Source organism: Bradysia coprophila (assembly GCF_014529535.1).
Source record: "Bradysia coprophila strain Holo2 chromosome X unlocalized genomic scaffold, BU_Bcop_v1 contig_26, whole genome shotgun sequence".
Classification (NCBI taxonomy): domain Eukaryota; kingdom Metazoa; phylum Arthropoda; class Insecta; order Diptera; family Sciaridae; genus Bradysia; species Bradysia coprophila.
Genome location: NW_023503313.1, coordinates 3,181,365 through 3,206,217, shown reverse-complemented (window position 1 = coordinate 3,206,217; position 24,853 = coordinate 3,181,365). Strand labels below are relative to the sequence as shown.

Below are 24,853 nucleotides of genomic sequence, written 5' to 3'. Positions count from 1 at the left end.
ACAAGTTGGATTTACAACAAATTGTTTCGTCTTATTCTTCTCACACTGTAATTAATTTTGGTGGTGAAGTTGTATTCGACATATTCTTTTGACTGGAAAAACAAAAAATATTTCTTTGGAAATGTAGCTAATTCAAGCAGAAGACAGCCAAATAGCTTGTGTAATCATCAGCATATCCCAAGGGATCGTAACATTAACATATTGATCAGAACATTACAAATGTGTTTCCTTGTCTGTATTTAAAGAATTTAAAAAAAGAATGGGATCGTTAAATCGAGAACATGTCATCCAATATTTAGTATAATAAATTTGGTTTTTAGAAAATTAATTCCAGGACTCACATACATTTACTGGACTTTACCGGAATTTTTGCTAATAATAATTTTTTCCTGAAAGTTTCTGCAAAGAAACAACTTTTTATTGACTGATATGAGGAACCTGATGATTTTTTTTTCACCCGTGTAGCATTACCAACGAATATTTAATTGAAAATTAATCGAACAAAAAAAAATAACCGGGACAGTTATAAAGATAAAATTGGAAGTGCTAAATAGAAATTTAAAACAAATTGCAATTAGGTTGGAGGAATGTTCCTTTTACTCGACCGTAAAATGCAGAAATTGTTTACGTGTTGTGAACTTTTGTATCGAAAGTATAAACTAATTAAATAATTTATAGTCAGTCAAGAGCCCATTTAATATTCGCGAAATAGATTGAGATTAAAAAGAAGCTTATAACTTGCACATGGTCTTCAAAACCCTCGTTTAATCAAGAAAGTTTTAATGTATATCAGATGAATGAGAGACAAGTTGTATCGTACTTTCGTATATCGAGGTCAGTGAACACGTGAAAGCGACATTTTTTTAACCCGCACGAATGAGGTGAAAGAACGGCTTAGAACATAAAACTACCATAACTGCATTGATTTTAGACATTTAAGTGCCCATTCCACTCAAAACAAGTACTCCGTGAGAGAGCCGTGAGAGAGCAATCTGTCAAAAAAACAAAGAAAAATTGAAAAAATTCAATTTTGTCTCTCACACGGAGTACTTTTTTTGGTAAGAGGAAACTAAGCATTAGCCTGTTGTACTACAAGCGGAGCGAGAACTATAGGAGGTTTACATGCGAAAGTGTCTAAAATCTAAAAAAAAGTAAAAGAACGATACGTTAGCAACACAACTTTGCATCCAAAAGGCTAGTACACAGTTCGTGAAAAATGGTTGGAAAATGACTGACAAACAGCAGGACCGCAAGCCGAAAAATGTTTTACGCTATTGGTAATTAATTTCGCCACATTTTCAGCGTGTGGACCCTATGCTATTTTTTAGTGATTTTTTAATCATTTTTCACGAACTTTGTACTCATCTAAAGGGTCGAGTTCGTCCTCGTTTTATGTTATATTGCAATCGTGCTCTACGTACTTACGAGTAAAGAGAACATTTTTTCTAGCCTAATAAACACTTCGAACAACATAAATGTTACAAATACGATCTGTGGACGTATTAGTGAAAAGGATTAGACATATATTCTCTACATTCGAGAGAATGCAATAAATTTATAGATAATCAATAGAAAACGGAACCATATTTATGTAAAATATTAAATGGAAATTCTATTATAGTTCAAATTATTCACTCTTTCGTTTTATTTATTTATTTATTTTTCGTCATTGTAAAACCGTCTTTTTTTCGTAATAAATGTAATAGATAAGCAATCAAAATTTGTTTTCATTTGCTGGATTGTTTTCCGATCAGACGGCATTTTTTCTCTTTTTACCAATTTTTACTTTTTAATTTCATTTACTTCTCCGAAAAGTTTTTATTTTATTTTATTATTTTCACTTAACTAATTACGATTTATTTCTCCTTTTTTTTCCCATTCAGATTTGGATATTCAATTTACAACATCATTGCGCGGACGACCGGCAATACTAGCGAATGGCATTCGATACTTGTTGATGAGTGAAAGTGCAAAGAAAATTTTATGGCGTTGTAGTTTTATGGCTACCAAATCGTTAAAATGTCCCGCTCGCATCACAATGCTGAAAGAGGAACCACCCCGATTCATTATGAACAAACGGAATCATGTTCATGCCGAGCTGAAACGAGCTAAATATTTCTGCGAAATTGACAACACGGAGAGTATTATTATACCAAAAAAGGAGTACTTACACTATCAGTGTAATACTTAGGCATTTGTTGGATATTTCAGATAAATTAAACTTTTTCTACAAATTGTTGCTCATCATCACTAAATTTTAGTTGCTCATATTAATAAATGATTAATCGAAAAGTTAATTTGATTCAAATGAAAATCGGTTAGGTGTAAGTGTTGACAGAAATACTGCGAAATCATTCCATTCACAAAAGGTTTGCGTGTAGCTGGATGTGTTTTTTTTACACAACAAAATATTAGTCTTAATACCATCTTCGGTACCATTAATGCCATCTCAGTCCAGTGTGTTGTAGCTTGCAGCAACGGTATCGATTGAAACAGTTTTTGTGTGCTTTCTCCTACCTTGAAATTACAACAAAACTTCAATCGGAATCGAAAAACAGTTCAAATCAATTAACTTGCGCTTAACACAGTGTGAGTGTACGCTTATTTCAAGTAGAAAACTAACTCTAGCTACGCATAGCGTCACGAAGGAGACCTAATCCAAGTTTTTCTTTTGTTCTTCTGTCAAGTTTGAAAGTATAACAAAAGGAAAATTTGAATTGGGTCTCTTTCGCATATTTGAAGTTACAGTATGAACACATCGACAGTGCAAGCACACAAATTTATCGAAGTTTTTTGATTAAAAAATATTTTAAAATTTGACTCATCTGAGTATATAAGTTAGAAATTGTGGTAAATTTTATCATTTTTCTCATTTTTGTGATTTTTTTTTTTACTTTAAAATTGTGTTTGAAAAATCGGCCCCTTCCTACTCGTATGGAGACAATGCACTGACGGAATTTTTTTCGTATTTTTATGTATGTCTTTCAGCCTGGTATTCCACTGATTTTTGATTATGCCGTTTTTACTCCGTACTATCCTCATAATTCTTTATGAATGGACGGAGGTAAAACGGAGTGATCAAATGTGAGTGCGAGATCATCTGAAGAGCCTTTTTTTACTTGAATTGGATCCACTTATGATTTGTGTTTTTTGATGGAAGTGACTGCCGTATCATGACATTTTTTGGTTGTAACTTAATTTTTAACTTTTTTTAAAAAATATTTTTGTTTTGTCATTCGTTGAACCACTTACGGCAATTGTTGAATCGCGATGATTTTTTTTAAGTTGGACGATCAAATTTTTTTAACGAAACTGGGGTGATAGTGTAGCGTCTAGAGAAACCAGATTTCTCATAATTAATGAAAATTGATTTTCGTTTGTAGCATATCTGTTTTTTGTCAACTGGAGGGCATATGAAAAAATAGAAAAAATTAAAAAATAAAAACAAAATTTAAAAAGCCTAATTTTCATCCGACTTTTTTTGTAAAAATTTTCTCAACGATTTTGCAGCGCGTTCTTAAAACGAATCTCATAACTCATCGTCAAACAGCCGTATACTTTAGCCGTAACCGATGCGGACATGGAGAACTCAACCCAATAAAGTTTTGATTTGGTACACTCTCTTCAACTACCGTGTCCTCCCATTCTCTATTTTCAAAAATTTCATCTTTTTTATTTTACTTTAATACTAATAGCAAAACGTATTCTGTTTCAGATCTGGAAATCACTTACGTTCAGAGTCAAAAAGGACACGTACAACTGCGAACATCTGACGGTTTCTACTATGTCAAGGAGAAAGTGGTTAATTACAAAGTTTATTGGAGATGTGCCTTCTACACAACACGAATACGATGTCATTCCCGTATCCATACGATAAACGAGAAAATTGTTCGACAAACTGAACACAATCATCCGCCGAGCACTTGTAAAGATCGAGATAAAAACGTGAAAATTTAATATGAAGTGTAAAAAAAGGGATGTCCGTACGTGTATACCACCTACAGAACATTTTGTCCAAGATATTATATGTAATCCGACAATTGCCGATTATAACTAATAAACTATATTGACGAGACAATGGAAGCAATTTCGTCTTAGTAGTTTCCGATTTCTCCGCCCTGAACTTTTTTTTTTGAATTTTCTACATGCACGCATGCAAAACCATAACGTCTAAATTTATACTTAAATCTTACAATAAGAATTTCTGTTTTAAATTTTTTTAAAAATTTCAACAAACAAAAAAAATATTTTTAGATGAAATCACATACAAAACCGAAGATGCCATCGTACACTATACGACAACGCAACGCGGCCGAACAATGTTATGCTACAATGGATACAATTTTGTGGAAAATCGACAGAGCACCAAAAATGTTTTTTGGCGATGTTCGCGATATGTTAAATATGGATGCCGTGCCACAGTTGTCACATCAAAATCGCCGAACGAATTAACGATTCGAACGTCGGGACAACAGCATACGCATGATTTCGAGAAAACCAAATTCGTGATGGCACCAAAATTCGATAAGACCAAGAAAGAAGAAGTGGACCAATCGTACACTTAAATTGTGAGACTTTGGTTTCTGTCGTTTTTTGCGCTTAATTTATAAAACATTTTTCTTTGATTATTTCGAATTTCAATAATTGATTTTAGGGGAAACTAGTGAAATTTCTTTATGTTTAAGCATAACTAAACTACGCCAACGAATTTGTGTCAATTGGTACAAAATGTAAAAAAAAAATGGTTGGCTTTTACCCCATAACGAAACGGCACAAAAGATTTGAACGATTGATGGCGTTCGCATTTACGGATAGACCCACTAAACACATGTTTATCAATCAACTATTTTCAATTCGCTCGTCGCTAGCGACGTTCAATTAGGTTTTCGCTGTAAAAACGATAGCGACCCAAAACCGAAACTTTTTTTTGCAAAGAAAATTGGATCAATTTTACGCAAACATTTAGCTTCTAACCGAAAAACATTTCAAATCACGGTAGACTAACATACGTTTTGGAATTAAAATTATTTTCAGTCCTAATACCAACTGGGATATTCTATCTTCTGCGCCATGGATAGTGCAAGGGATGTTGTGTGTGCGTGTGTAAATTAATTTAACGAATGAAAGCAACTGAAACTACGAAAACGTTTCATTCAGATAAGGGGTAGTTGTACATTTTTGTTATTTGTTACTTATCTTGAAACGAGGATTAATTTAAAGTTGAAAAAAATGTGTAAAACGGACAAAAAATCACACTCGCAAGGATTATAATTTCTTAAATTAACAATTAGCAAATAAAGGAAATAAAAACAATTTGAAACAGTGATCGATTCTTTTGGGTTATATGTTCAACGTGATGATCCATAACTGCCGAAGTTTTAGTTTTCTCTGTTGTTTGTTACACCAATAAACTAACCGACCAAATATTTTTTAGGCGTTGTAGTGGAAGAGTACGTCATCACAGAGTACAATACAAAACGGACCTCCGTCAATATGGGAACATCACAAAAAGGCAAAAACATTCTACCGGAATTTCCGTTCAAAAATCCAGCCGATCTGCAGCTATTCGAGCTGGACTGTATGGTTGATGACGATCTTGTTGTGCAGCTGGTAAGGCGTTTACGATCGATACCGCAAACATTTCGTTTCGATTAATAAAAACTTCTTTTTCGGCCATTCAGCGAAATAAATTCGCAGAAATTGGTGGTCAAGATGTGGCAAAATTTATTCGTCAAAATTTGCGTAATTTATTAACCGACGAAGCGGCGCTACCTTACTCATGGCATGGACATCGCGGCAATATTGCCGTCTGCCAATTTGTGTCCATGGACACGTTAATTGGTAATTCAAATGCGATTGTGACCGAAATATAGACACAAAATATGAACGGCAAACAAATTTTCATTTTCAGATAGCTGCCATCAGCATTTTCGTCAATCGGAAACAGCAGAAATTGTCAAGACAATAAAATTGTGGTTTCAATATGCAGGTGATCGGATTAAGAAACGATCGTCTGTCAATGTTTGAATGTTAATCATTCGATTGGAATGTATGGAATGCTTGTATCTTTGAAATAAAATGTTTTGTACGATTCTGTTTTCGTTTCTCGGGTAGCCTTTCTTTCGTTGAAAGTGTTGCAATTTATGTGATTTTTAATGATAATGGTGATATCATCGTTTATCATGGTGAGTAGAATTCATAAAGTTTTTGTTTGTCAGGGTCGCGAGAAACTATTTCAGTTTAAGAAAAAGTGAAATCGTCGTGCATTTTTGTCGTCCCTTACGGAAAGAAAATTAACACGACTATGTCCATAAATTAACGAAAACCGAAGTAAAGAAATCTTTTCGTTTATAATGATGGTGGGTGTATGGGAGATGTTTTTTTTAAATAATTCTTGTCAAAATTACGTAAGTACTTGTCATTCGAGTATACTTATAATTTTTCAGAAATATCTGAAAAAAAAAGTATCAAAAAATTTTTATTTGGTTAAAGTTGTAGATTACGAGCAACACGCTATCTGTCGGTGGCACAACCAACCACCTGCCCAAAATAATGCCTTTCGATTCGAGAGTGATAAAATTCTCCAATAGTTGTGGCTTGTACTCTATGTAAAAAAACCGAAATTGACCGAGAGCCTGGGTGCCTGTGCGGGTTTCTTTTTGGAAAATTAATTTGCTCCGAAATTTTAGCAAATTCAGCAAAAATATTTTCCGAAATTTCGCCCTGCAACATTATTACACTATAGCTGTTTAATAGTTATTTTCCTAACGCATGCTAAAATGCTTTTTTAACGAATGAGAGATTTCCAGCTCGAGGCGGAGGCGAGTGCTGGAATCGTCTTAATTCCAGTTAATTACACTATTTCCCTTATTGAAATTAAACTCAATTTTAATTTAAGGAAATTTGTGAAAGAAGTAAAATGTTTTTCTGGAAATTACCAATTACCAAAACTGAACTCAGAATTTTCATTTCAACTTCTTGAACTCAAAAACGAAGCATTAGATGTTTTTGGAACTGTCTTCGATACAGTTTGACGTTGTGTTGTCGGCAGAAAGTTTATAGTTCCACTTCTGCGAAACATGTTAGGAACGAAATACGCGGCACATAATACACGTTGATCGATTGATCTGCGCTAACACATTTGCAGTATTTGTATGTAACCATCAGTAGTTGTCACTGCACTGTATTTGTATTTCTTTTTTTTTATTCCGTTTGGTTTTATGTTTAGAGAGTTTAGGAGAGAATTCTTTTTTTTAATGAAAAATGTTGGTTTGCGTCGTCAAACCACCCAATATAAACAAAATCACTGAAACGAATATCTTATTCTTCTTTCCACAGACGAGGGATTTCACGATGTCGCCCAGTTTATTACATCCAAACGAGGCCATGTCCATCTCGTTCATTTCGGCAACAAATTTGTAAAGGACAAAGTATTTGCCAAGACAACGAATTGGCGTTGCTCCTATAGCACAAATGGTCGGTACTCGTGCAAGGCACGGGCCATAACACGCATTTTTAACAATTGCGAAATGGTACGATTTAATCGATTCCATAATCATTCCGGTAATTTAAAGATGTTAACCAAAGAGGATTCTTTTCGATTGGAGCGTATAGAAGAGAATCAAAATTTATGAATTGAAATGAATGAATAAAATGGAGAAATTCAAGAAAAATTTTGTGGAATTTATTGTGGAAATTTTTGGATTTTAAAAACAAATTTCTTTGGATGCAGCGAATTTGTGAATTCTAGAATAACATGAGACTCTTTGGACGTGTAGTTGTCACATGAGGCAGGACCTATTCTATTTCTAAAAAATCTAAAAAAAATCCTGAAAATTTTCAGAATTTTTTTCGGATGTTTCCAGAAGTAAAATTCCCTAAAAAGGCACTGGCCGCTTGGGATTTGGCAATTGAGTCACAAACAAATTTTTATTTTTATTTTTAATCGATGGAGAACCTAATTATAAGACACTTTGTCTCGAATCATATGCCAAAAAAAGTTAAAACTTTTTTTATAAATATACTTCTCTTTATTTAAATATGCGAAAAAAAAGGCTGCTCACAATGATGCAGCCCGTAAAAAAACGATCTTTTCAAAAATCAAAGGTTACAAAACATAAAAATCATCTACTCTATCCGTTCCCAAAGTCCCCAAAATACACGCAGCGTTGCCTCTTTGTATCGCAATTGAAATTTTCTGCAATAAATAATCCATTGATCGCGGTTCCCCTGAAGTGGCCTTTATAATTTTTCCTAATTTCTCAATGAATTTCTTTGTTTCAGGTCCCATACAGCCTAAAGGCTCGAAAGCTAGAGGAGTAAACAAATAATTTTCTTTTAAACGCTTATAATGATTGTGTTTAAATCTTTCTGCGTTGTCCGCAATCGACCGCTGTTTCTTGCTAGATTCATTAATGTATGAAGGCGCCAATGTATCTCTTATGGTTACATCCCAAATAAGAGATTTACCATGACTCCATGGAATCAGGGTCATTCCATCAGGTCTTTTACCTGATAAATCATTTTGAAAGTCACTGAAAACACGACAATTCGAATCGAAATACAAAAATTTTTGATGACATACTGTATTTCTATTCGAATTTTCGTGTTTTTAGTGACTTTCAAAATGATTTATAAAAAAAGTTTTAACTTTTTTTGGCATATGATACGAGACAAAGTGTCTTATAATTAGGTTCTCCATCGATAAAAAATAAATTGTTTGGAACTTAATTAAATGGTGTTCCTAAGAAAAGGTTTTTCTGAACAGGTGTAAGGACTCGAGTTTTTTTTTGTACTAGATGTGAATCGTGTACCTAATAATCCACGTAACGTCAACACGTGTGTTGATGATTTTTGTAATTATAAGAAAATGATCATTTATCAACGCACACAAGTTGCTATAGTGGTGGGACTATTTTTTGATAAATAACTTTTCCCATTTTTTCTAGAATTTTCGTATCATTTTTCTGGAATTCGGGAAAATTTATGAAAATTCGGTGAAAATGAGAAAACTTGTTTCAAAAAATAGTAGTTGCTATTATAGTGTCCGTATCATTTCTGCTCTAGTGTTGTAACAAATTTTATTTGCCTATAATGTCGCTGTGTTGCAAACAAATTACAAAATATTTTTCGCTTATTGCTTCAAGTATTAAAAAAAATCTAATTGTGGCGCAGTGATATTTGCAAAATAACGTAAGAAAACAAATCTCAACTGACTAGAACAGTAACAGCCGTAAATCGACGATCTACCATTTCTTTTGCTAACATAATTCCATCTTGCAGGAAAATACCAAATTGCCGATTTGAAGGTCACAAGTCGAGGATCTGTTGTGCTAATAATAAATGGCTACAAGTACTTGTGCGATAAAAAATGTATCGACTCGACAAACTGGCGATGTGCATTCTACTATCGCAAGCAGTGTAGAGCTCGTGCAACGACAATGATTCACGAGAATCAGATAGTTGTCAAATCAGCACACACAGAACATTCGGAAATGTGTAAAAAATTTGAAATGTAAATTAGTCTGTGAAGTGGTTTTTGAAGTGTACTTATAGTTCTGTGACGTTAGGATTTGTTTGTAGGATTTTTTTTTTAGTAAAACGACTAAAGCGTTAGGAAGGTATCCTAATGCAGAATATATTTTATGCTTTTTAGTGATGTTATTCAAATGTTAAAATTATTTTCATTTTTATCTAGCATAGGATTCGAAGCACATAGCGAGTAAATATAAACTTAGAACAAATTATACGATGATGTTAAGCGAATTGTAAGAAAAAGAAATTGGACAATTAAAATTGCTTCTCTATATTTATACCAGACCGAAAATCTGTCATTTATTACATTAAATCAACAAGATTTCGACCTGATTGAACCACTCCACAGTTTCTTTCTCCTATTTTTCTTTCGAGAGTTTCGAATCGGTAGTAGTTTCGTCTACAAACTACATCGGGGCGAACAACTCTCCACCGGAAAAGAGTTTCTTAACTCTGCTTCCTCAGTGAAAAAGAAATCTTCAATGTGACGAAATGGTCAACTTCACTCCTCAAAAGACTTTGAGGAGTGATGTAGCTCATTTTGACACTATAAGGTTTCCATTTTCATCCGGGTTTCTCAATTGTTTATTCAATCCTAGACGAGCCTGTCTCGATCATTATCGATTTTGTTTTCATATTTTATTGATTTAAAAAAAAAAAAATTTCTTTCATGCAACAATGTTCTAACATCACAAAAACTATTTTCCATATAGATCCAGATCACTATGACGAAGCTGTCTTTGGTGTATCAAAGCGTGGTTTCACTGTGCTCATTATCGACGGTTACAAATACATTCGAGATGGAATATTTAACGATTCCACGAACTGGCGATGCTCTTATTATTATCGCAAACGTTGTAAAGCCCGAGCAATAACGATGATTCGGAATAAGAAAAACGTTATCAAATCAGCGAATACGGAACATTCACCGATGTGCTTAAGAGCATCCACTTATTAAGATAAATAAATTTGAATCATTGCCTGATATGTCATTTGCGTAATCTACTATTTTAACGTACCTCAATCCACACACAAAACACATCTGAGTGCAAAGCACGATCGAAGTACAAATCAAGTGTGTATTGGGGTATGTTGAAGTATTCTCTATTGTTATAGATGAGAGTGCGTTGCTACGGTGGAAATTTTGCTTCCTTCATCAATGCACTCCCATCGCACTCAATAAAAATTTAAGTTTGATCAATAATTTTTGCACAACTGGGCTCACATCCGTCATAGACGCATTAGGTAATTTGATTATTGTTTATACGAATAATGATGAATTCGTTAGAGCAACAATAACACGTTTTTGACGATCCATTAACATTACGAGAAATAAAATTATTTATGAATTGAACTCTGGATTTTAATGATTTTTTCAAACAGTAAAAAGCTCCGGGAAAGCTATAATTAACAGCTTGATTCGGATAGACCCTTGACAGGCTAACAAATAGGTTGCATAATATGGAAAACATTATACTACCACTTGTAGCTAAAGGTATGGCATTTGTACGTTTAGATGGAAAGACAACAATCGGAAGCATCCAATTCTCTTTGATCGTCAACTAGGCCGGCTATACTTCGACCCAACACAAAGTTTCGTAATAATTTTAAATCTAAAATAATTAACAAAAACTTTTTAATTTTAGATGACTACGAAGTCGCTCAATTTGGATGGTCACAACGTTCGACGAAAATATTACTTTGCCAAAATTACCGTTTTGTTCGCGATGGCAAATATGTTGATACCACAAACTGGCGCTGCAGTTTGTACAGCAAATATAAATGTAAAGCTCGAGCAATAACTCGAACGGTCAATGAGAATTTAATGGTGAAGTTGACAAATCCATTGCACAATCATTCTCCAACAAGATTTTGATTTTAAATTGAAAGTGGAAATATTTGAATTTTTCGTTAAATAAATTAATAAAGTCCATTGGTTGATATGAGTATTGTGTTTTTTCCTTCCAAGTTTACTGTATTGAATGTTACTACTTCGATCCATAGTAAAATTTAATTTTCTGATTTTTTTTATAACCAAATTTCGAAATAGAAAAACAGTTTCCATGCCTCACAAAAAAAGCTAAAATTTTATTTTCGATTAGGTTTTCAGACACCTGCCGCCTTTACAACATCGAAGCACGGCTCACGTGCATTACTAATAAATGGTCATAAATATGTGAAAGATCGAAAAACCCAAGAAACGATAAATTGGAGATGTGCCTTTTTCATTCGCTTCAAATGTAAAGCTCGAGCAATAACCCGTATTGTGAATGGAATCGAAAGAGTGAAGGAAACGAACGGAGTGCATACGCACGAAATACACAAATTTCGAAACGATCCGTTGGACAAAATTTACGATTGCTAAAAATTTCACATTATCTTATTTCACAGAGTTTTTCAAGAAACTGGAAATGTCGTTTATTGGAGTTTATTACAGATTTTTGTGTTTTGTAATTTAAATATTAAAATGAAAAGAAAAAAAACATTAAAAACAAATTATTATGAAGGACTAACGTATTTCTGTGTACACGGATAGTAGCGACACATAATTTTGAGTTATGTTGCAGGGAAAGGAAATCTTAAACAAAAATGCCGTGAAAAATAGTTTTTAGTGTCGAACGATCATTTAACAGACGGAATGCGCAGATGCATCAAAATATATTCCCTTTAACCTTAATAATAAATTGCGTACCTGCTCACAAATGTTGTTTGGACCCGTGGGAAAATTATACGACTAGCCACGTGCGACATGACAGACATTTGGAAGCAATTACGTACAGAAGCAAGATTTCACATTACCTGTCTTGTTATCTTGTTCTGTAATAATTTATTGCAGAACAAAGTCACAAATGAAGCATTGCAAATGAATTAGGAAGCATTAAAACTTAACGATGTTACCTATCGACTTGTAATCTAATAAAAACAAGACTCCTTGAGGGGGTTAAAAATGAGAAGTTACGTTTGGATTGTAATCGTTTAACCTGTGATTTCTTTTTTTTCTCCTACTGTATAGATCGATTAAAAGAGAGTATCTTGGACTTAATGTTATACAAAAGAAATCACTAAAAAAAATCCTTCACAAAGACTTACAGTTAGAGGCAGTAAAATTTCAGCATGAATTCGTTTCAGCTGTTTTTCAGCTGATCCAAACAAACAATGTGTAACATTGGAAATCTCATCCATGAAATCTTCAAAATCGAATTACAAGCACGGACGTTTGAAACGCGACACATTTTTTTGCTGTATTTTACTTTTGTTTTTGATTTCTCCATATAAAAATTCATGGAAAATTCACAAAAAAATTGTTACTTCGCATGATTAGAGATTTTGTGCAAGCTTAAATTTCTCAATTATTTTTTTTTCCTTTTACAGTGTTAGAAAAGAAAGAAGTAACATTTCTGTAACATTTCTGCCTTACTTCGGATATGTATATTCCAACGTCTGGCAAGTATATCGTACATGTTCGATGTACAAACATACGAGTGACACGGATAGTCACGAGCAGTACGTATGACTATACGTCGGACATGTACGATATACATGTCAGACGTTGGATATACATGTCAGACGTTGGATATACATGTCAGACGTTGGATATACATGTCAGACGTTGGATATACATGTTAGACGTTGGATATACATGTCAGACGTTGAAATATACATATCCGAAGTAAGGCAGAAATGAAGCTGTCTGCCATCCATTTCATACATACTGGACGTAAATTTTTTTATCAGTGTATTAATCATGAAATATCCACACTGCAACGCGTGGATATTAATTGAGTAACATAACATTAGACTGAAATATCTGTTCCTACAATTCTGTGCAATCTGTGCATTCAATATTTTCGTTACCAAATAAGGAAAGGTTCTAATCATGCTTAGACTGATCAACGTGGCGATGAAGTGACGTTCGACGGACTTTCTTCATTTTCGTTTAAATAGATCGCCTTGTGAATTTCCTACCATTAAAAAGAAATCAATTACCAGCCTTTTCTTCAAAAAAAAAATTTATAAAAAAAATTGTTTCAATTGATACGGTTCCGACAATTGCAATTAGTTAGAATTGGGTATTTAGTTACGTCAACGAAACAATTATTCAATCCTGATACTATTTCCAATCTCAACAGGTTTTACCATTCATGCAGTATTTGGGAAATCTCAGCGTGGCGCCCCGATGCTTATACATGAAGGACATACCTACGTTAAAGACAGACAGTTTCTGGAGACGACAAATTGGCGTTGTTCACTCTTTAAAAAATTGAAATGTCGCGCAAGAGCGGTAACCAAAGATATAAACGGCGTCGAATTGGTAAAATTCACAAATCCGACACATTCGCATGGCGACCGAGAAACCATTTACTTACAGCTTAAAAAAGATGATTATTATCACTAAATTCAGAAATATATTATCCGAACGAATACATGTAGTTAAGCGTCCGTTTTTTTGTATATTTGAATATTGTCTGTACTTTGTGGTACAATAAATAAATTATGAAATTGCACCCAAACTCCAAGAACAACTCTCCATTTAATTCAATAAATTCGCAAACATTGTGTTCGCTTTACATGTAATATTTAACGCACCATCAAAATTGCTAACCGCTCAAAATTGTTTTTCAGTTCAGCACTACGAAAAACGGCAAAAACCTTCCTATCACGAGACAGCGGTTTATGTAACATCGAAACGTGGAACACAACTCGTTTTCTACGATGGCAACACCTACACACCAAATGAAAAGTCATATCCTGGCCAGGGCTCAAGGAATTGGAAGTGTTCGCAATATTACAAAAGCAAATGTAAAGCGCGTGTTATCACACGTGAGATAAACAATCGGGATGTCATCCGCAGTGCCATTATAGAGCATACACATCCGAAAATCTATCCACAGCATCCGAACATTTATCCGGATTTTTCGTTTTCAGTATAACTTACGACAGGTCAGGTCAGGTCATACCGGAACGAAATTGAATTCTGACCTGACCTGCGATTTTCAGGTTGACCTGACCGTACTGTGAGCTTTAATTTTTTTTTAGCACGAAGTTAAACTTGTTTAATAAATTGTAGTGTGGTTATAATGACGGAAAACAAATTTCATTTAATTTTGCGCTAAACTGAACCATCACTTTCGATTTCGAAGCTGCTTGTGTGCGTATCAGCACTGTCGATTTGTTAATAGTCTCAACAAGAGAAGCATCAAAAAAGACTTGCAAAATCTTATCTGTAGCAGGTGACTCTGTCTCCAGGTAATAAACAGTGTATCGAAAATAGCTTTCAACCGACAATTCAGGTTTAAGTTCGATGTTTTTCATGTTGTGTTCACTGTAAGTTGTGAACGATAAAATTATCACAATTCATTAAACCTTATGCGGGGCGGACCACCATCATGCCACATATTTAATACGAAAATCTCTTGATTTTCCTCATCGACTCTATTTTCATCAACAGTGTACAATGTACAGAATTAAAACTTTTTATTGGTCTAATTTAAGACGATTTGTTCTTTAGTTGCAATCTGTTTCGACGCAACAAGTTTGTGAAAACGTTTTGCAATCAAAAGTTTTGCCAAAGGTAATATGGTTACAGAGTTTTCTTTTTTGTGCCATTGTTTGGTGTATATATAAGTTCTGTTACGTTATCAAGTTTCATAAGTTTCAGGTGAAGAGTATACTGAAAACTGCTTCACTTTGTGGAATTTATCTTATGAGATTCCTTCGTATAAAATAATGCATTTCGCAAACAGGCACAAATTGAAAATGTTTCGTAGGCAAAATTCCCAAAACATAAAGTCTTTGATCAATGGTAGTGCAGTAGTGCAATGGCTTCGTATTCTGGTGCTTGATGCAGTTTTAACTTTGCATTATTTAGTGCAGTGATTCTTGTAAGCTTTATAGTTCGTGATTGGCTAGAATTTGGTTGTCACGAGATCGGTTCAAACAATTGAAATTCTTAATTGAGTGACGATTCCACCATTATTTTTAACAATAAAAATACGAACGCATCGTAGCCCAAGACATTCTAAGAATCAATTTTTCACGGTTAAGCCATGATGAATAACTCACGACAAAAAGTCAATTGAGTTACAAACAAATATTTTTTTTTATTTTTTATCGATGGAGAACCTAATTATAAGACACTTTGTCTCGTATCATATGCCAAAAAAAGTTAAAACTTTTTTTATAAATCATTTTGAAAGTCACTAAAAACACGAAAATTCGAATAGAAATACAGTATGTCATCAAAAATTTTTGTATTTCGATTCGAATGTTCGTGTTTTCAGTGACTTTCAAAATGATTTATAAAAAAAGTTTTAACTTTTTTTGGCATATGATACGAGACAAAGTGTCTTATAAATAGGTTCTCCAACGATAAAAAAAAAAAAAAAATTGTTTGTAACTCAATTCAAACAATGTCTAGGCCAAAAATATATCCAACGATTCTTTGATGCTACATTTGACCTATTCACAAAATAAAATTTAGAAATTTCATTCAAATCTCGTTACTGAAAGACAAACTTTCAATCATTTTAGGTGAAATTTTGAACTATACCCGCACGATTACCCTCGATAAATTTATATTTGTCGCTGGTCAACGAGGCAAACCGAAATTAGTTGTTGAAGGGAACACATTTTTCCGAACGAAAGGTGATGGCGTTCGGTCCTACTGGTCTTGCTCGAAATACAAATCACAAAATTGCAAATGTAAAGTGATAACAACGGCAAATAGTATGGTCATAAAATTCACATTTCGATTTCACACACATGCACCGGAACTGCTGCCAGCCGAAAAGCAAGATTATTCTTTTTAGACACAAAGAGTGTCTGCTTTCACATCCATTGTGAAACAATGAACAAAGTTTTTCGTTTGTTTTCTTCTTTTTTTTCGAAAATAAATTATTTTGTTGGATTTACTGTTTTGTTTCTTTTCATTATTTGGGTTGACTTGCCTTTTGGTTGAAATTGAGATATTTATTTAAGCGTCTTGAATTGGTAAAATCCGTCCGCCTTTATTGGGTTCTTAAAATAATCGACTGTTTTCAGCTGCTCAAATGTTAAAATCTATTTATTGTAGACGGATCTTGCTAGCATCACTTAGGTAAATTTGTGTAAAAACATGTCAGTGATGTCTGCCAGGTCCCTTTCAAATGACCTCAGTCAATCCACGCCATTAGTATAAATTTATACGTCAGAGAGAGCTTTTTTCTCCTTTGTTACGATCTGTCAGTTTTTCTATTTTGCGATTTAATATGGAAATGAAAACTAAAATTGAGATATCTTTGCTGTTTTAAGTGGTTTTTCATATTTTTTTGGACCAAAATGTTTTAAAATGTGTTTGGAATCGATTGGCATTAACAGATTGTGTGAAAATATTTTTTTCTATTTTATTATTTTGTTAATGTCAATCGATTCCAAACACAATTTAAAACATTTTGGTCCAAAAAAAATATGAAAAACCACTTAAAAGATATCTCAATTTTAGTTTTTATTTCCATACTAAATCGCAAAATAGAAAAACTGACAGATCGTAACAAAGGAGAAAAAAGCTCTCTCTGACGTATAAATTTATACGACTAATGGCGTGGATTAGAACAACAGACGAACAAGCTTTAAATATCTTTCTGAAGCTTAAAGCTTTTCCTGTTGAAGCTTTAAGGCTACGTTTTTTATGAGCAAACCGGTAATATGCGCAGCATGTTTAAAGTAATTTGAACTAAGTCAGCTGAAAGGCGTTGGAATCGTTTTCTGTAAGTCTTCGTACTGTATCCACTAACCAATCAATTTAATTGGAAATTCTCTTTTTCCTCGCATTTTTACAATCAGAAAAGGCCGAACAAAAATTCAATTTTACCGCATTGTGAAGTGATATAATCTAAGTTACAAAATTACCAACACCACTCAATACTAATATGCAAAATTAATTCTATTTTAGATGTGGAGGTACTAGAATTTTCGTCTCGTTTGCAATTCGTTCGTGGCATGAAAGGAAATCCGAAACTGCTGATGCGAGGATACTCATATTTTCGGAACAACGGTAATCTGGACCGAACGTACTGGCTGTGCTCGAAGAATCGCTACTTGAAATGTAATGCTCGGATCATCACCAAGTCAAAATCGAAAGAAGTGATAATCAAGAATCAAGATCACAACCACGAACCGGATTATTCGTACAAATATGACGATGATGATGAAGATGTGGAATGTTATAAAATTACAAAGGATGTTGACTAGGTGGATGGGATAGTGAGGGGAGATAAAAAAAATCGTTTCTTCATATCAAATCAATTGGATTTTTTTTCAATAAAAAAAAAACTCTTCCCAATCAGTAATTGAATTGAACATTACAGTCGTAACACTGCGTATAGCCTAATACACTCTCAAGCAGTTTAATGGGCCTAATACTATAGATTATAAACGGCCGGACCGATTTTTCCTATTGCTTTGATATGAGCGAAACCAAATTTGTTATCATTGAATTTAAAAAATGAAGAAATCACAAAGAATAAATAAAAATGTTTTGTTTTTGCATCACTTATGAGAAACAATACGTGCATCAGACCTGGATCAGTCCCTCAGTCTTTGCATATTGTCATATTGTCATCTAAACAGTACTAACGGATTTGCGAAAGGCATTTCACATATATGATTCTTTTAGATATGCACATGCACTGCAGGAAAGGAGTTTGATAAGCTCAGTCAATGAAACTCAATTCAGTGTCGACTGTTTTAGCTATTGTCTTCTGACTGATGCGTAGAAGTTTCGAATTCAACTCAAAAGTTGTCCATAAAATCATTGTCTACCGGTTCATGTTGAATCTTCCCAACTTGACACTGCCCACTGTCCTGAGTCACAGAGTCACTTACACAAGATTTCATTTGTATTTTCTTTTGCATTTTTTACAGATGATCAGAACATAGACGATGCCCATGATGGCTATAAAACATTCTTCGAAATTTGTACAATTGATGTAGATCCAGTCGACTGGGATTCGATTGTAGATGGTAAACATTTAAAATCGTCGTATGTGCAATTTTTCGTGCAACAGTTGATGGATAAACAAATACCGTGTGTCCTAAAGTCGAACGGATATTATAAGAACAAAAATTCGTTTACCATTCGGTTCGAATGCAATCAACTCGGCTGCAGACGAAAGTACCAACTGAAGCAGATACCAAACAGCAACGAATTTGTGGTGAGACGAAATTCGACACCCATCAGTCACATATATCCACCGACGAGACTAAGTCAACTGCGTCGACCGCATCCGCATAGACGAATTGCGAAAGACACTGCACGAATTTTTCTACGAAATTTTGATCAATAATTGATGTGCCAGCCAATGTCAATAAAAAAAAATCAATTTGAAACCGAATAGAAGAAGTCGTTCATTTAAACAGTCAACATTCGACTACTTGGAGAGGGGCAAGATTTTGAGGAACTACAATTCACAAAAACTCTGGTTTAGTTTCACCGAAAAGTTGATTGAGCCTAACCTATTGTGATTGAACTAGAACCATCATCGAACCTACAATATCTTTGTTCCATACAGTGTCCCCTGATCTTGAGAGCACCAGAACTAGAATTATCACACAATGATCGTTGTGGCGTTGAAACCAGTTCTACTGTCTGAATTTTGTTGTTTTTAGTTGTAAGATCAAATTTGTCTCCACACAGACAAATGGGCCTAATCAGGAAATTTGACAAGAGTTGGGAAATGTAATTTTATATTCTTTCTAGGAAAATCAATGTTGAGACGAGGCATGCAATGTCTGTTAATGCTTTTTTGTTCCACCAGAAACGTTTCTATCAAAATAACTTGCCCATAACTAACTCAACTTTTTTTTTTCGAATTAATTTTCCAGATGTAAAGCCAAAAATTAAAAGAAAATTAATTTTCGTATCGGGGCAACGTGGCACACCAAAGTTAGTTGTCGGCGGTTATTCTTTCGTTCGGAACAAAGGAAACTTTACGACAACATACTGGCGATGCTCAATGCTGCGAGCAAAGAAATGCAAAGCCAAAGTGGTCACAAACAGTACCAATAATCACATTTATTTCACATATTCCGCTCACAATCATCCACCCGATTACAGTCAATTCATCGAGGACGATATGACGGAGACATGAGTGGACAACGGATAGAATTCCTTGTATAGTGTGTTAGAATGTCAAAGCCCATGTAAATGAAATGGAATTAATAAAAATTTAAACATAGAAATTCATCGAAAATTCCTTTTCTTCGCAGTGGGACTGTCCATCCACCAACAATATAATTAACATTAAAATTCTCCCCACAAGTGTGACATACTTTCGGACTAATTCCAGCTTATAAATTTCAGATGCAACTCGCGAACTACGCTATTTGGGTGTTGCCGATGTCGTCGATCCATTGTTTAAAAGCTTTCAAAGTATACAGTACGTAGTCGGACAGAGAGGAGGCCGAAAATTATCATGCGACGGATTTACGTATATATGCGCAAAGGTCATAAAACAGCGAAAGTATTGGGTGTGTGCGAAACAGAGAAGTCGAAGTTGTAAGGCGCGCCTCATAACCGACATCGATGAACGATTCCTCATCATACGGAATGGATCTCATAATCATCCAGCTTGAACGAATGAATTAAACAAAAAAAGAAAAAAAAAATAAATAAAAAAGAGAAAAAGTTCTTTGTTGATTTGTTTGTGTCATTTGCTCTGGAAAGTGGGTGGTGTATTATGTTAGGTTCGGGAATTGCAACAACAACAAGCTCATTGGAATTCCTTTGTTTAACGATGTGATACGGCAATTTTCGTTGAGCTATTCCCTTTCCCTTTGTTGTGAAAATTACGTTATGCGAACTTATGATGTGAAATAAGGTGATCGGAACGTACACCGATTAATGTGTCAAAAAATGTTCTGTGTGGTACACTTTCATTTCACGTCCCCTTACAACATTCTACAAACTGGACATTGAAAATTCGTGCACAGCCGTATTATATCACTCAATATTGCAGCCCACCGATACGCAAAATAATATTTAACCAAAAATCGTTTTAAAATTTCAAATTGCAAAATTCTAAAACCTTTTATTTGTTGTTAATGCTTTTAGATTCAAGTACAATCCTCAAACGTGACACTGAGATAATATTAGAAGACGAAGAATTGAATCTCATCCAAGGCCAGCGTGGGAAAAATCTGCTCCTTATCGACGGTTTTACCTTTTCCAAAAATAACGTCGTAGGTGCGACGACATATTGGTGCTGTCGTTCACGATCGAAAGACATGAAGCCGTGTAACGCCCGTGCAATGTCGACGGAACAACCGAATGGCTTATATCGCGTTGTCATTAGTCGACCGAGACACAATCACGAAGCCACCAGCCGAATGTTAAAGAAATTCGAACGTCAAAAATTGAAAACGGTGGTCAATCCGCCAGGATACAAGTTTGACTTAAATAAATAAATTTGTTTGGGAAATTCTTTTCTTTTTTGTTCTTACTGCTTCGCCCACGTAAAAAATCCCACTTTCGCGCCTAAGCTGTTAGTGTTGTTCATCTCCGTTTCTGTGATCTCTCTCGTTTCAATGGCAAACAAGATAAATCAGAGAAACTAAGAAGAACCGCTTAGATACGAAAGTGGGATTTTTTATCTGACTTTTTTCTGTTAAATGTGAATTCGTCTGATGCGGATGATATACCAATTTTCCTACCTCTTCACTTTATTAATAGCAATAAAATGTTTTTAGGTTTCGAAATCGTCACTCAGATTAAGAAACGACCAACCCGACCACTGTTCGACAACCAACACATAGCAGCCGCACTAAAAACACCGCCGATGCGATTCGAAAATGTTTCGATTTTATTTGGCAAACCAAAAATTATCGTCAACAATTTCGTTTATGAGTTTCATCACAAGCGAGACGGAATAGTGATTTGGAGATGTTCAAAGCATACATTGAAATGCGCAGCGAAAGTCTTTACCAAACAACTTAATTGCTGGATATTGGACGACGTTCATAATCACGATGGACAGCATGATGGAATAAAATTGTAATATTTGTAGAGCAAATAAACGTTTTAAGCCTAAACAAATATTCTGCATATGTCGTTACATGAAAAATTTAGGAACGTTTCGCGAAATCACTTACGTAATAAATGAAACTTATCTGGGAGTGGCGGGAAACGGTCAGTGGTGATGTAGTAATGGATTCGTGAAATGTTAATCGAGCTTCCCAAAAATTTAGATGTACATTCGTTAAACGACATCTTTGTTGAAACAATTTCCAGGCGAATCATGTTATTCCCGCGAATTACTGCACACAAATACCCAAAATGTACAAGAGAGCATTGGTTTTATTGTTGCGTGTAAGATAAAAACCACACATGACCACCATTATAACGGTTAACGTTTCCTGCGACTCTCCATTGATCATAGCTCTCTGCAATGCTCATTGCAACGAAAAAAATGCACGTCTAGAACTTTTGTCTAGACTACATCTTAAAGGATGAAATTGTATGAAGAACTGATTTTGATGGTGATGGTTTGGTGTAACGGAAAAACCTCATTTTAACGGTTTGACATAAGAGTAAAGTAAATTTCCATCATCAAAAAATTATTGTTACGTTTCGTTTATCACTATATATTAACACTGTACTCTCAGAAAACAAGATTATATAAGACACTGTTACCTACGCGACACAAAAGCTATTTGCCATGATGAAACAACTCTAGTGTATAAATAAAAATAAAGAAATCTGTGTCTTACCTCGAAATGAAATGTTATTTCTTCAACCAGCTTTGGTTCGTCCGTTTGTGTTTATTTCGAATCGTTTTTATTTAAAGAAAATCTCTTTGTGGGAGGGAATTAACTTGCATAATCATTGTAAAAGTTGTCGCTTCAAGATGTCCAGGTCACAGATTAGAATCTCAACATTTTTCTCTTATTTTTTCTCTACTGTTTCGAATCGTTTTACGGCTTTACTGAGGAAAGATTACAGAAGGAAGAAGAAAAAGAAAAATTAAAGAAAAATAAATTCTCTGGAGTTCGAAAAAGTCACACAAAAGATGATGTCTGCATTTATGTGTACAATATTGTCGAGGATTTTAGTTAGTGAATGTGAGAGAATTATTTTATATTAAATTAAAAATAATTACTCGGCGAATCTGTGGATATTATCTTGATTGTTCTATTTACACTAGGTTTGAATTTGCAATATTTAGAAAAAATTAACGCAAAAAATCTTATCGGAAATGAGTATAAATTTGTAAAGACATTAAACAGTATTACGAGTATTACCCAAAAGGTTAACGTTCTATGATGGTTGTACGAACATCAAAGTGAACAGACTTTCACCTTGTTAATTTTTAGTTTCGGTAGACATTAATTTAATTCACCCCGAAAAATTTGGGTTTTTTTTTGTACAGTCGGCGACTTTGAAGTAAGTTCCTACATTTTGTTTCAGATGTTTTTCAGCTGATCCACTGATACAAACAAAATTGGTTTTACGTTGTTAAACGGTTTTAGCACTACCACCTTCCACGCGCATACATTTAACTATTTCACCCGTGTATACACAAAAATAAGTTTGTATGAGTGGACCAGCTGAAAAACATCTGAAACAAATTGCGCCACTTATTTCAACGACTGTAATTCCTGAAATGAGAACAGAAACTAGAGCCTCTCTAATTCTTATTAATCCTTTTTCCGTGTGCATTTTCTCACTATCGGTTGATCTTTCAAATACATAATCTTGGTAGAGCTCGTCGCTTATTTTTTTTGTTGGCGTTATCCGTGACTACAAAAAGAGGGTACCAATTTGTAACTTTTTTTTCAAACGGTCTGCTTTTGATAGATGAGTTAATGAGATTTTCTTTTTGTTTTTAATTTTTTCTTTCTTTTCATTAATTTTATACAAAAATTTTTGTTTGTTTTTTTTTCGTTTATTTATTTTATTGATTTTTTTTTATTTTGTTCCCTTCCCACAAACAGTTTCAGACGGTAAGACGAAGCGCGGCCGTGGACGTCCCCGCATTAAACCGGTTCGGACCAATTTGATTCCGCCCAATTTGATTGATATTTTAAATGGACCACAATATCAATTGCAATACGTACAAACAAAATTCTCCAGCATGCGAGCCCAATTTAAGATGAACCAATACGAATTCCATTTCAATAAAATGGGCATAATGTATTGGCGATGTATTAATCACACGTCTGGATGTATGGCACGGATTCTGTCGAAAAGCAATGTGGTCAATGAAATAATGGTGGGCCATAATCATCCAAATAATTCGATTATTGATGAACGTGACGACAATGTTGTTTGTAAATCGGAAATTAATGAGGTGGCTATCAAAAAGGAAGTTGAGGTGAAGAAGCCGCTTAATTTGAAGGAGCAACTGAAAATGAAATTGGCGAAAAGTTTTCAGTTAAACTAGACGCAAATGCATTTGAATCGGTAAAATGATGAACTCGGATGAACTGAAAAATGAACGCAATTTCTACCTGAATTTTCATAGTTAAGTTAATATTCTTTGTACCTACTAAAGAATCAAGTTTTTTAATTATGCTCGACACTTGTCCATGTCTTTGTTGCACAAAGAAATAATTAATTTTTTCATCGTTGAGATGTTTGTTCATCGTTGTTTTGTTTGAAAAGTTAAATTTTCATTAAAAACTTTTCGTTTTTCTTCTCCTTTTTTTTAAATAATTATTTTCATAAAATAAGATGATGGAACTGTCGCTCATCATCTAAACGGTTCATTTTGAAACGACGCAATACATTCCTCATTTAATACTAGCGTGCCTTAACATGACGAAAAGTAAAGCTAAGTCCTTGGCGACAAAATTAGGTCATTATTTTCTTGATCCAGACTTTTTTGTTACCACGACAGAAAGTATTCACCTGAGTTAAGTACTCATTTGTAATAGTATTGAATGTAAAGTAGTAGTTGACTATTATAGACAAACAAACAACAATATAGACAGCGCTACGGCTACGGTTGGGTTGAGCACACCCTGAGGAAGCGCAAAAACTTTACATTCATTTTCACATAAATTGTAAAGAATGAACTGAACACGCTACGTGCATTAAGAAGAAAAAATCAAAATATAAAAGCTTATTTGATAGTCCATTTTGTAAGAGTAGTTCGAGTATTGTTCGCCCTTTTTTAAATCATTGAGATAGTAGAATAACAGAACAGCGGCTTTGTACAACACAAGATATCGCTAACAAATTGAAGAAAAAGATGCTTTATATTATCATCCCCTGCCCTCTGTCAGTTTCTATTTAGGACTCATAATGACAGCCTTTTCTTTGAAACTGTTTATCACAGGTCCA

At 34.2% G+C, this 24,853-nt stretch overlaps 1 protein-coding gene across 24 annotated transcripts in view; it reads left to right on the top strand.

Annotated features, from left to right (window-relative positions):
- The window catches only part of LOC119069220 (modifier of mdg4), a 67,511-nt gene that overhangs the window by 32,355 nt on the left and 10,303 nt on the right, over positions 1 to 24,853 (top strand). Inside the window, exons 4-6 of one of the 24 annotated variants that reach the window (XM_037173197.1) lie at positions 5,435 to 5,610; positions 5,682 to 5,841; positions 5,912 to 6,042. The exons of 6 other annotated variants lie outside the window; for them this stretch is intronic. In XM_037173197.1, coding sequence (XP_037029092.1) covers positions 5,435 to 5,610; positions 5,682 to 5,841; positions 5,912 to 6,027 — 452 coding nt within the window. In that variant the 3' untranslated portion in view covers positions 6,028 to 6,042. Of the gene's footprint in view, positions 1 to 1,883; positions 2,315 to 3,715; positions 4,088 to 4,254; positions 4,613 to 5,434; positions 5,611 to 5,681; positions 5,842 to 5,911; positions 6,043 to 7,338; positions 7,674 to 10,247; positions 10,888 to 11,180; positions 11,426 to 11,636; positions 12,035 to 13,664; positions 14,038 to 14,157; positions 14,612 to 16,065; positions 16,359 to 17,464; positions 18,041 to 18,435; positions 18,890 to 19,395; positions 19,757 to 19,873; positions 20,173 to 20,623; positions 20,992 to 21,258; positions 21,601 to 23,502; positions 23,967 to 24,853 lie in introns of those variants that run through there. 17 more of the 24 variants (XM_037173198.1, XM_037173221.1, XM_037173209.1 and 14 more) reach the window with 17 other exon arrangements.